The sequence below is a fragment of the Euleptes europaea genome, chromosome 16, assembly GCF_029931775.1.
Source record: "Euleptes europaea isolate rEulEur1 chromosome 16, rEulEur1.hap1, whole genome shotgun sequence".
Lineage (NCBI taxonomy): Eukaryota > Metazoa > Chordata > Lepidosauria > Squamata > Sphaerodactylidae > Euleptes > Euleptes europaea.
In genome coordinates, this window is record NC_079327.1 from 33,215,027 (window position 1) to 33,226,810 (window position 11,784).

Consider the following 11,784-nt stretch of genomic DNA (forward strand, 5'->3'; position numbering starts at 1 on the left):
TACCCTGCAGGCCAGTAATAGGGGCGTCGCATTGTCTCATGGAGCAAGTTGTCTGGTGGTTGTGCATTTCCCCATTGGCCAATGTTGTAATTTCCTTTTTAGTATTCTTTTTAAGCCCATTGACTTTAATAAACCTTGAAGGGTGCATTGCTGCACTGTTGATTGACTGATATTTCTTTAATTAAGTGACAGTCCTAGTGACTGTCAGCATGGAAAAAGACTATTCAAGACTGAAGAATCCGGGGTCTGGCTTTCTATGTGTCTTTGAAATTCTGCATACTTACCAGTCTTTTCATCCTGTATGAAGTTTCAAGGGAGGGTAGTGTTACTTTCATTTCCCAGCAGGCTAACACCCAGCAAGAAGTGAGAGTAGAACATGCCTTGGAATCCTGTGTAATGTCAATTAATCATGTAACAGACAGTCTGTGAATGGATTCCCTAGAAACAAGTAACTTGAACTCCACTTTAGCCATTGTTTGAGGTTACAAAAGTAGAACTGATACTTTCCAAGAAGAGATGCTTCAATCAAGCTACTAGAAAATAAAAAAGCAGTCCTAGACCCGGCTGCTGGCTACAGTTTTGAGAGACAGAGAACTTGTCCCAGAACCCACACCTGATCAGTCAAGAGAAAACAGATACTACTAATGATTAGTGATGTATCTTTCTCTAGAGTTATCATTATTTATTATGTTAGCAAAAGAGGCAGTACTGAGTTACTTTCCATCTCTAAAGGCCCCATTGATGGATACAACACGTAAGATTGTGCAGATGCAATTTTAATACTGTTATAACATGTCTGGCTTTGACTTTCAGTAAATTTTATTTTGCAGGCTTGTTTGTGGTTTATATAGGGGGAAAATGGCTGCCGATACTTCTGTTGGAGTATTTTCAAAAGTTCTGGAGACTCAGATACTTCAGACAGCCATGACTGTAGAACAGCAAGTTGATGCAGAGCTTGAAAAACTGGACCAGATGGATGAAGATGAATTGGAACTTGTAAAGCAAAGGAGGCTTGAAGCACTGAAGAAAGCCCAGCAACAGAAACAAGTAACTTTTTTGTAACTGTAGAATGGATAAAAGGAATTTATATCGTACATGTAAATATTCAGAATACTTTACCTACTTTACCTTAGTGCTCTTCATAACACTCTTGTAGAACAGGCCAGTAATATTCCTATGTTGCAGATGGGATGAAGCTGATGGATAGAAGCTTGCCTTACAGTGCGTTCCTAAGGAGAGTTACTCCAGTCTAAGCCCATTCATTTCAGTTGGCTTAGACAGGAGTAACTCTCCTTAGGAATGCACTGCAAGTGAATTTGTGGGTGAAGTGAGACTTCAAGAAAGGATTTCCTACTTCAGACTCATACTGTTGCACTTTTGAGGGGTTAGAAAGGGAGATCTCACTTTCCTCTACTTTTCTAATATTTGCTGCCACCAGAGACATCTGCCTCACCAACTCCCTCTCTATGCCTCTTAATTAAGAAATCAATAGAGTGTTTATCTATTCCTGTTCTGGCAGCAGTGTGACAGACTAGTGGAGCTAGAGGGACAACACTAAAGATCCTTTTCTAGAATGAAGAGACCTTTTTAACTAAATCAAATGAGTGCTTTTTTCCCCTCCCCCACCCCTTTGTACAGTAAGCTGAGTGCCTTCAGTCAGATACCATTCTGAAGTTCCAGTTAATATTGTTGCCAAAAATTTCAACTATATCGTGCCTAGGGTAGTAGGTGAGCTGTAAGTGAGCCAATTCACTCAGAATTCTATTTTTCACTCATACACTTTCTTACACCACAATTCACACAGCCTACTAGGATTCTGTCTTCATTCACTTGTATGAGTCTCACACTCAGGGAACTGTAAACACTCTACTATATTCCACACAGGAACTCTCACTCGTACATTTGTCTACTAAACAAACAACTTCCTCAGACTTTTTCTCCACACCTTTCTCTAGTGGTTGGCCATTATGCTACATAAGATTGTTAAAATTTTAGAGTTTGTTTCAAGGTGTTTGGAGCTCAAATAGTTCTTGGTAAACTACTTTTGTGTTACTTTTTCAGTTTTCAAAATATTTATTTAGAAATACAATTTATAGGCAAGAATAAGGGTTTGGATCTGCAGGAGTTCTTTTGCGCTTGCATGGCACCCCAGAATGCCCCAGGAAATCCTGTTCCTGGATATGCATTGGTAGTGGTGGTAGTAGTATCAAAGTCTGGTTTACTTAGAGCACCCTGGTTAGTAAAACAAGTCTGAAACTTGAATATGAAGGGTATGAAATGTACTCCCAAAAGGGTTAGGATATTTTCATGCTACCCAGAACCCTGAAATGTGGTAAATATGTAGCCCAAGACATCCAAATTACTAGAAAAGTCTGAAAACAAAATATCTCTTTATGTTTTTTCTGAAAATGGCTGATGTGAAGTACATCTCAGAATAGCCAAGCATTAAATGAGGAAGGTAATATTTGTTATGTAGGTTGTCTTCCACCCAGTGATTACTAGGAAAGTATGGAAAAAACATCTATTTACATATAATGGGGGAAATACACGCAAAGTACCTGATAACTGTCCATGCTTTCAGAATGCAACCTTCATTTATTAGTTAAAACAATCAATCTTTATTCTACAATTTAAACATTTTAGTATTGTTACTACTTTGTTAGACTCAGAATGGGCAAAAAAGCTGATGTTAGAAAACCTCAAGTATTGGCATCAAACTGTTTGCTTTGAGCAGTTAATATATATTGTTTCTTGTAGGTTATCCGGGCTGTGTAACCGTGGTCTTGGAATTTTCTTTCCTGACGTTTCGCCAGCAACTGTGGCAGGCATCTTCAGAGTAGTAACACTGAAGGACAGTGTCTCTCAGTGTCAAGGGTGTAGGAAGAGTAATATATAGTCAGAAAGGGGTTGGGTTTGAGCTGAGTATTGTCCTGCAAAAGTATTGTCCTGTAAGTATCAAGATAATGTGCTAATGAGGGTATGGTATGTTAATATGGAACCATTGTATCCTGAAGTGATCTGTTAATGTGTGTAATCCAAAGCTAATCTGTATGGCTATTGTTGAATGTTGTCTTTGTCTGGAGGTTTTTCAGGGCAGGAAGCCAAGCCTTATTCATTCTTAAACTCTCCTCTTTTCTGTTAAAGTTGTGCTGATGTTTATGAATTTCAATGGCTTCTCTGTGCAATCTGACAAAATAGTTGGTAGAATTGTCCAGTCTTTCAGTGTCTTGGAATAAGACCCTGTGTCCTGTTTGTGTCAGTCCATGTTCAGCCACTGCTGATTTCTCAGGTTGGCCAAGTCTGCAGTATCTTTCATGTTCTTTTATCCTTGTTTGTATGCTGCGTTTTGTGGTCCCGATGTAAACTTCTCCACAGCTGCAAGGTATACGATATACTCCTGCAGAGGTGAGGGGGTCTCTTTTGTCTTTTGCTGATCGTAGCATTTGTTGTATTTTCTTGGTGGGTTTAAACACTGTTTGTAGGTTATGTTTTTTCAAAAGTTTCTCCATCCTATCAGTGACTCCTTTAATAAATGGCAAGAATACCTTTCCTATGGGAGACTGTTTTTCTTGAGTTTTCTGATTTTTGTTTGGTTTAATGGCCCTTCTGATTTCATTCTTGGAGTAGCCGTTTGCTAGCGGTGCGTGATTTAGATGATTAGTTTCTTCCTTGAGAAACTGTGGTTCACAGATCCGTCTTGCACGGTCCATTAATGTTTTGATTATTCCTCTTTTCTGTCGGGGGTGGTGGTTGGACAATACAGGACAATACTTTTGCAGGACAATACTCAGCTCAAACCCAACCCCTTTCTGACTATATATTACTCTTCCTACACCCTTGACACTGAGAGACACTGTCCTTCAGTGTTACTACTCTGAAGATGCCTGCCACAGTTGCTGGCGAAACGTCAGGAAAGAAAATTCCAAGACCACGGTTACACAGCCCGGATAACCTACAAGAACCAATGAACTCTGACCGTGAAAGCCTTCGACAGTTAATATATACTTTAAATGCTAGAAACCTGCTTTTAGTACTATGAAACTGGGAATTTTATGATACAGTGTCAAACTGGGATTAGGAATTACAGGTGGATAACCCATTTATGAGGCAATTATACACATTTCTGATGTTACATGGCATAATAAAGAATTTCGTGATAATATCCTGTTTTCTTACAATCAGGAATGGCTTTCAAAAGGACACGGGGAATATAGGGAAATCTCCAGTGAAAGAGATTTTTTTCAAGAAGTGAAAGAGAGTAAAAATGTGGTCTGCCATTTCTATAGAGATACAACTTTCAGGTATAGTAAATTCTTTGCAAGATTTGTAGTGCAAAAAAGTTATTAAAATAGATGAAGTACTGAAAAACCTGTGTGCATATATTCCATCTGCCTGGATCTCCTAACCCAACTCTCATAATGAGTATTTTTGTTAATAACTGAATCTCTTAATCCAAATATCTACCCAGCTGGGTGAACGGAAAGGGCCCTGTTTGCTAGCACATCTTTCTCTCATGCTCTGGGAATATGGCATTCTTGTAGGGCAAAATGTGCTCTCTTGGGTCCAGTTCAGTATGCTTAACAGGAAAATGTGCCATTTAATTATTACACTTTTCCCCAAGTATGTGTATAAGGCATTAAAGCTACAGTGCTTTCAGTGAGACTTAAGCATGCAAGATAACAATCATAGCTCTATAGGTTAATAACTGAAATATTGTCTGTAGTCTAGATGTGGCTGTTGAATAAGAGGTAACTTCTTCAGGCCCAATTCCTGTATATTTTGTTCAGTAGCTTTCTATACTTAAGGGTAAATACAATGAAAAGTTTATCAAGTTCCCTTTTGAATTAAACATTTTATCCTAGGAACCAGACACTCTACAGTAATGTTAAATTATTGTAGTATGGCTTCAGCAACCTACCTGTATGCTGACTCGTAATTCCCTGACAAAGTATAAATACATAGATACATAAGGAATTAGATCTAGAAAGCAAAATTATTTCTTATCAAATTTCTTCACTGTGAAATGTTTGAATTATCTATGTTTTGTTTCTTCAGATGCTTAATAATAGACAAGCATTTAATTATATTGGCCAAAAAGCACCTTGAGACCAAGTTTATCAAATTAAATGCTGAAAAATCCCCATTTCTGTGTGAGAGACTTCGCATCAAAGTAATTCCTACATTAGCACTTGTAAAAGATGGGAAAACCCAGGATTATGTGGTTGGCTTCACTGATCTGGGGAACACGGATGATTTTACTACAGAAACCTTAGAATGGAGGCTAGGCTGTGCAAATATAATCAACTACAGGTAAATGAAATACTGTTTAAAATTTTAGTTGCTTTACTAACGTTTGTAGAAAGGCCCTTTTTTTAGCAAGATAATGAAAACACGCTGTGTTGGTTTCTTTAGTTACCTTTGTTATTTTGTAAAATGTTATTTTACATTTCTTACTCTGAACTCCACACCATTTTTGTTGAAATAAATTCCCTTTGGAGAAAAAGGCTGTTCCTGCCTTTCTTCTTTATGGTAATGCAATGAGTTGGGGAGGGACGTTCCTGGTTAGGTAATGTTCGCTTGGCAGGCCAAACCTGTAACTCATAAAGACGGTGCTCCTTCAGGGCAATCCTTGGTAGTGATGCAGTGATGGAGGAGTCAGGGGTGTCCCTTCTGCTGAGTTGATGACAGGGCTGCTTCTCAGGCCCAGGCAGCCACACTTCAAGAGAACACAGTTTTGCCAGACTCATCCTATAAACAGTTTCTTAAGACTGCTGCTTCAAATATTGTTCATCCTTGTGTCTTCTGTGCAGTCCCACATGGACTGCGCAGGCCATGTGTGCCTGCACGAAGACACTCGATGAACAACAGTTACAGGTAACTGCAACTCTGTGTTGTTGTTTTTAATAATACATAAATAGTGTTTGAAGGTAGTATTTTTTTTCCCTTTCCAGTGGCAACTTGATGGACCCCCCTTTCCAGAGCCAAAAGAAGTTGGGAACCAGTTTCACAAAGCTGGATAAGAAAATGATCAGAGGAAAGGCATACGATTCAGATTCTGATGAGGATTAGACAACATGATAATTAAAAATATTTGTAAACCATCTTTTCCTTTAAGCTTGATACATTTCTAGGAATGTTTTTTATAAAGTTCTTTGTTTTCAGGACATTTGCACATAAAGATCATTTTCTAAACAATTTTATACAACTTGAGAAGAAATCATAACTATTTTTTTTTCCTTCTTGGGAGGTCATTTCTAGGCTGGAAAAAAACTGAGCCCTTTTGAAATAGTTCTTGGATGGATAATTTTCCGTGATCATTAGTTAGGAGTACTTTGAAACGCATCTTAGTATTTTATACCACTTGTCACTGATAAATTATTCCAGAAGCAATGTATTAACAAAATCGTTGCTTGTCTCGCAGGGGCATGAGCATCGCAGGGCCTAACTTAACTTCATTGCACAGCATATTATCAATCGGTCTTAGCTGCTCTTTAATTGAAATGGCTACCAAATGCATACTCTTCATGCTAAAGCTAAGTCAGCAGGTTAATGGCACATGGCAACAATTAAATTGAAACATACCTTTCAGAATTATATAATATAATTCTGTGGTTTGGTGAATGGACTTGATTTGGGGAGGATTCAGAGTCTTGTGATAAGAACATAATTTCTTGCTCTGTTCTTCAGTAATAGGCATTTACCTTCTGTAAGAATCCCTATTTTTGGAACGTTGAAGGTCCCTTTTGGATCTCATAGTGTAACTTGATGAATTTCCTTTCTCTTAGATGGCCATTAGATTCCTCGGGAAGGGGCCTCTGCTAAATCAATTTGTGTCTGCAAGTTCTGTAAAACAGTGACCCGTACTTCCGTATCATTTAGTGACACAAATGTGGAGCCAACCCAAATTAAAACAATAAACTGACAAGGACAAGTGATCTTGACATTCAGAGGACAGGAGCTAGGGAAGAGAAGAGGGATACAGTTGAGGGGAAAAGGGGAGAGAATGGGGGTATTTCTTTGGGTAGTGGGTAGAGCTATAACCTGTCAAAGTCTGAGAACCGGTTTGGTTCCTCACCTTAGCAGGTCAACAATCTTTCTCTTAACTGGTACTGATTCTTTTTTATGTTCAAGTAATTCAAAATAAAAATTGTTTGAATTCTAATGCCAAAGCGTCTGTCATCAAAAATAACTGTTTTCCTTCAACTGCTCCATTCCTTAAGGCAGTGATTGCCAGACTTTGAGACAGAGTGTACTAGTGTTGTGTGAAGAAGGCAGAAGAAGTATGTTGCCATGTCAGATGTACTCTTTGCCTTATGTGCCTTGGAACAGAAAAGCCCTATATCATGTTGATCTGTCTCCACTGATACATTTGAACAGTAACCGTTCAGAACTCTACCACTTGACTAGGTGTAATGATAAGAAGTTGTTGGTGTTTTTTTTTTTTTAATGTTGAATAGGAATTTCACTGTAGCTTCCCTACTAGGACAAGATGCTTACCACTGAGATCATCTCATGCCTGTACAGTTGGATCCACAGAATGTTCCTTTAAGGCCAGAGGCTGAGCCTTCCTCAATGAGACATTGAAGCAGCCAGTTTCAGACATGCAAGTTATCTGCTAGTGTCAATGCTGAGCAGTTGATTTCATCTTCAGCATCTGACTTAGATGCAGGTCTAGTATGGTAAAGGTTGGGTGGTCTTGTATAGACTCTAAAATTACAACATACCTTTAATTAACTCAGCTTTGGTAACAACCAACACTCTTAGATTTATAACAAAATATAAAGCCACAATTAATATTTTTTAAAAGATCATGTAAAATAGAAGGGTAGTCCCAGTTTAAACAGTTGCTCCATGATGTCACTGCAGTAAGTAGCAGGATAGAAGCATGATACAAACACATTCCATTTACTTTGCACATGGGACCAGTTCTCACTCAATGCTTCAGTGTGACTACCCTATCATACAGAGGCCTGGTATATACCGTTTCTGGTATATACCCTTCCAAAAGGACTGGATGCTCAGGTGGAGCAGATAAATTAATACCAGCTACTGCCAGCACAATTTATTTATATAAACTACACGATGTGCAATTTTTGTATGAAATTAAGGGAAAACAATAATATAAAGTGTGATTGATCATTGGGCAAAGAAACAAAAAGTTTGTCCTGCCTTTCAAAAATCCCATAAGAAAAGCTACAATTGCATTGGAATTCTCGCAATCATAGCTACTAGGGGTTGTAATGATCAAAGAATTTCCTGATTAGTGGAGGAGAATTATGTAAGCCGCTTTAGGGTATAGGTGAATGTGTATGTATTTACTTCATCTATATCCTGCCTTTCTCTTTGATGGAAGCCCAAAGCAGTTCACATCATTCTCCACTCCATTTTATTCTCTTCATGTGTAGGAGTGGGGAAACAAATCCAGTTCACCAGATTAGCCTCCGCCGCTCATGTGGAGGAGTGGGGAATCAAACCCAGTTCTCCAGATCAGACTCCACCGCTCTTAACCATTACAACTCGCTAGCTCTCAAAAGGTCATGGGCCTTTATTATAATAGAATGATTTAGGAAGAATGCTTTAATAAAGAAAGAGACTATGGACTATACTACTGTGGCTGCGCATTGTATGTATCATCCTATCACGTATGTACTTTCTGCAAAATTTAAGATGACATATTAATACTTATGCTCTGGTTCAGCTTTGTTCTAGGTTTGTAGTTGGTTTCAGTTTCCCCAATCTTAATCCTATTACATTGCTTCTTGGATGTCCCATCCTACTGACTGCATTGAGATACACTGTGTAATCTGGCTTGTGTTTCAGCGAGAAAGGCAGACTATAAACAACATAAATAAGTGATTGCACATTAAAACATAGATTTATAGGATGGGATACATTTACCAAAGGAAGAAGGGATGAATAGTGCCATGTCTTCTAAACCCATTGATTCCGATGGACTTCGAAAGGAATAACACTGCTTACAATGGCACCGTAAAGTCATAGCTTCACTCTTAATTGTACGTTCTGAAAAATGCTTAAATACAAATTCTGTGCACAGCCCATATTGGCTCATGTAGCAGGTGTATGTCTATAAAAACCTGTTGTGTTACCTATAATTAAACATTTGTATTCAGCAATGTGAGAAATAGGTCAGCCTGTGAGGATTCTATACATGAATGCCCATAAAATTACGTTTTTATTTTACTGTTGTCAACCTTTGAATATGAGTGTGTGCACACAAGTGCATCTGAAAGAGCAAAGCCTGGTTACACTTACTGACATCTATTGGGAAAGAGCTGCAAATAAGGTTGTCGACTTCCAGGTGGTGGCTGCTATAACAACTGAACTCCACCAGATAGAGATCAGTCACCTGGAGGAAATAGCTGCTTCGGCAATTGGACTCTATGGCATTGAAGTCCCTCCCCTCCTCAGACTCTGCCCTCCTCAGGCCCTGCCCCCAGAACCTCCCACCAGTGGCAAAGAGGGACCTGACAACCCTAGCTGTAAACTATACTATGTTCAAAGAGTTAGAACATTAGTTCCTATCATATCATTGATAATTCCCAAATGTAATAATTTAAATTCCCAGTATTTGTTTCAACCACTCATATGATGATCCAGCATAACTAATCCAAGAAGACCTGATTCTAAATTCAATTTCAATATCATAATTTTCAGAGGAAATGCTCTCCACCAAGCCTTTGCTTCAAAAAACATCTCCCCAATATTGGCCCTCAAAGGTATTCTTGCCACACATCTCAGAGTTCCCACAATATTGTGAAAAATCTTAGTAACAGTCCATCAGTATTATCTGTTATCACACTAATCCAACCCCCTACAGCATATAATAACTGCCCAGAAACTGTAGTATTAAATGCTTTAACTGCTGCAGGAACATATGGTCCCACGGAGGAATAATAAAATCTCAAAATAACCTTCCCAGTGATCATGGCTGTTCTTATAACAGAGTTCAAATGCACTTTCCAAGAAAGATTAGCTTGAAATACAACTCCTAAATACTTCAATTGCTCTGCTTGCTCCATAGGCTGACCTGCTACAGCCCACTTCCTCATCTGTAATTTTTTACTAAAGAGAAGAACCTTTGACTTAGAAACATTAATCGTTAGGCCCTCTTTGGAACAATACTCTGAAAAGGAGGCTATAAGTTTTCTTAGGCCAACCACTAGGGTTGCCAGGTGGGTGGTTTTGGCAGGCAATTGCCCTCCAATCCACCCATCTACTCTGGAGCGGTGATCGTGTGCATGTGCGGGTGCATGCAATAACATCACTTCTGGTTTTACATTAGCAAAATACATATCCCCACCAATAAACATGGGGCTAGATAGCTCTATTGACTCCTGTTGAATTTAGTACTAATGTATACTTACAAACAACAGCACTTGTGTGTATGTAGGTGGGTGAGTGTGGAGGTGTATATTTACTTTAATGTCCCATGCTGCATTGGATCCAGATTTAAAAAAATACACACATGATATTTCATGTTCATATTGTCATAAACTATATCCACCTCTCTGTTGCAACCACTGTTTTGCCACATGGCTTATATCCAAGTTTACCTATGTATGCGATTGCGCCTTGACCCCTCATGACCCATTGCTGTAAAAATTAAATAAATAAACAATAGCCATGATTGCAAATGTCTGATTACCCAGCATCAGAAAATGTGACAATGAAGGGATTTATATTGGCGTCCCTGCTTTATTAGATTGCTGTGACTATCATTATCATTGTTAAATTCCGCAATAAATGCCACCACACTGCAAGAAACTTGAGCGTTCCTCAAAGCACAGGGCTTGGTTTGGGTAGTATATAAAGACTGTCTGAGGGATTTCTCTTGCAAGATGAGATCAAAGAAAGACAGGTGAGTCTAAACTTTTTGCAGTTTATCAGAGCAAAGAAGGGTTCATCCTGTGGTTCATTAAGGGAAGAAACCAGCAACTGATGTTGCTGCTTCTCCTTATAGATAGCAAAGCATTCATGTGACATTTGGAAATGTTGGCATGCATGCTCTCTCTCCACAGAGCGAAGTTGGAAGCCTTCCTCCAACTTAAGTGGCTCTTCCTCTAATGGAAGATAAATTTAAGTTGGAGAAAGGCTATTTCAGTAGGTAGGATGTATGCCTGTAACTACAGCATGGTTGCTTTATCATTGTACATTTTACCAATATTTTAAAAGGTATTTTATTTAGAAGTTTAGACAAGCTTTTTTTTATTGGCAAGGTGTAATGCCTTAGACTCAGCCAAGACACAAGAGATACAATAAAATTATTGCAGAAGAACACAAATGCCCACTTTGTCCAGATAAAGTAGACTCCTTATCCCACACTCCCTGGATAAATCAGCTAATGACACTTTCTGAGAAGCAGATACTGTGTTATCTGCTATCAAGTATATCAGTGAATTGCATGAGAGATGTGGCAACTTTTCTCTTGATTGTGTCAAGAAGAAATTAATCTTCATCCCCCCCCTTTTTAAAGTGTGAAATGGCAGATGAATAGCCAATGGCTGTTAAATCTAGGGAAAGGAAGAAAGGTATTTTACTCATTTTTGGTTGTACATTTTTATATGCTGTAGATTCACTGGTTTGGGTGTGTGTGATAGGGAACATCATGCATACAGATAGATGCATTTTCAGAATGCGTCTTATTAGTAGCATGCCAAAAATTGCACCTAATGGACGTCAGCCCTTGTTAAATTTACACCCAAGGGTGTCTTGAACGAAGTGTACAGGAGAAATTAATCAGGAGTGAATAATTCCAAGGAAAGG

General features: G+C 38.6%; 1 protein-coding gene across 1 annotated transcript; it reads left to right on the forward strand.

Moving 5' to 3' along the window:
- Positions 1-845: 845 nt before the first annotated feature.
- TXNDC9 (thioredoxin domain containing 9) lies at positions 846-5,314 on the forward strand. Its single transcript, XM_056861892.1, has 3 exons — positions 846-1,047; positions 4,183-4,301; positions 5,056-5,314. The coding sequence occupies exons 1-3, from the start codon at positions 859-861 to the stop codon at positions 5,312-5,314; spliced, it is 567 nt and encodes a 188-aa protein (XP_056717870.1). The 5' UTR covers positions 846-858.
- Positions 5,315-11,784: the final 6,470 nt, after the last annotated feature.

Bases quoted from the DNA above. Each gene is read 5' to 3' on its own strand.
- TXNDC9 (XM_056861892.1), top strand. From the start codon at position 859: ATGGCTGCCGATACTTCTGTTGGAGTATTTTCAAAAGTTCTGGAGACT. The intron at 1,048-4,182 runs GTAACTTTTTTG...TCTTACAATCAG, and splicing joins AAGCCCAGCAACAGAAACAA to GAATGGCTTTCAAAAGGACA. The intron at 4,302-5,055 runs GTATAGTAAATT...TTGTTTCTTCAG, and splicing joins TATAGAGATACAACTTTCAG to ATGCTTAATAATAGACAAGC.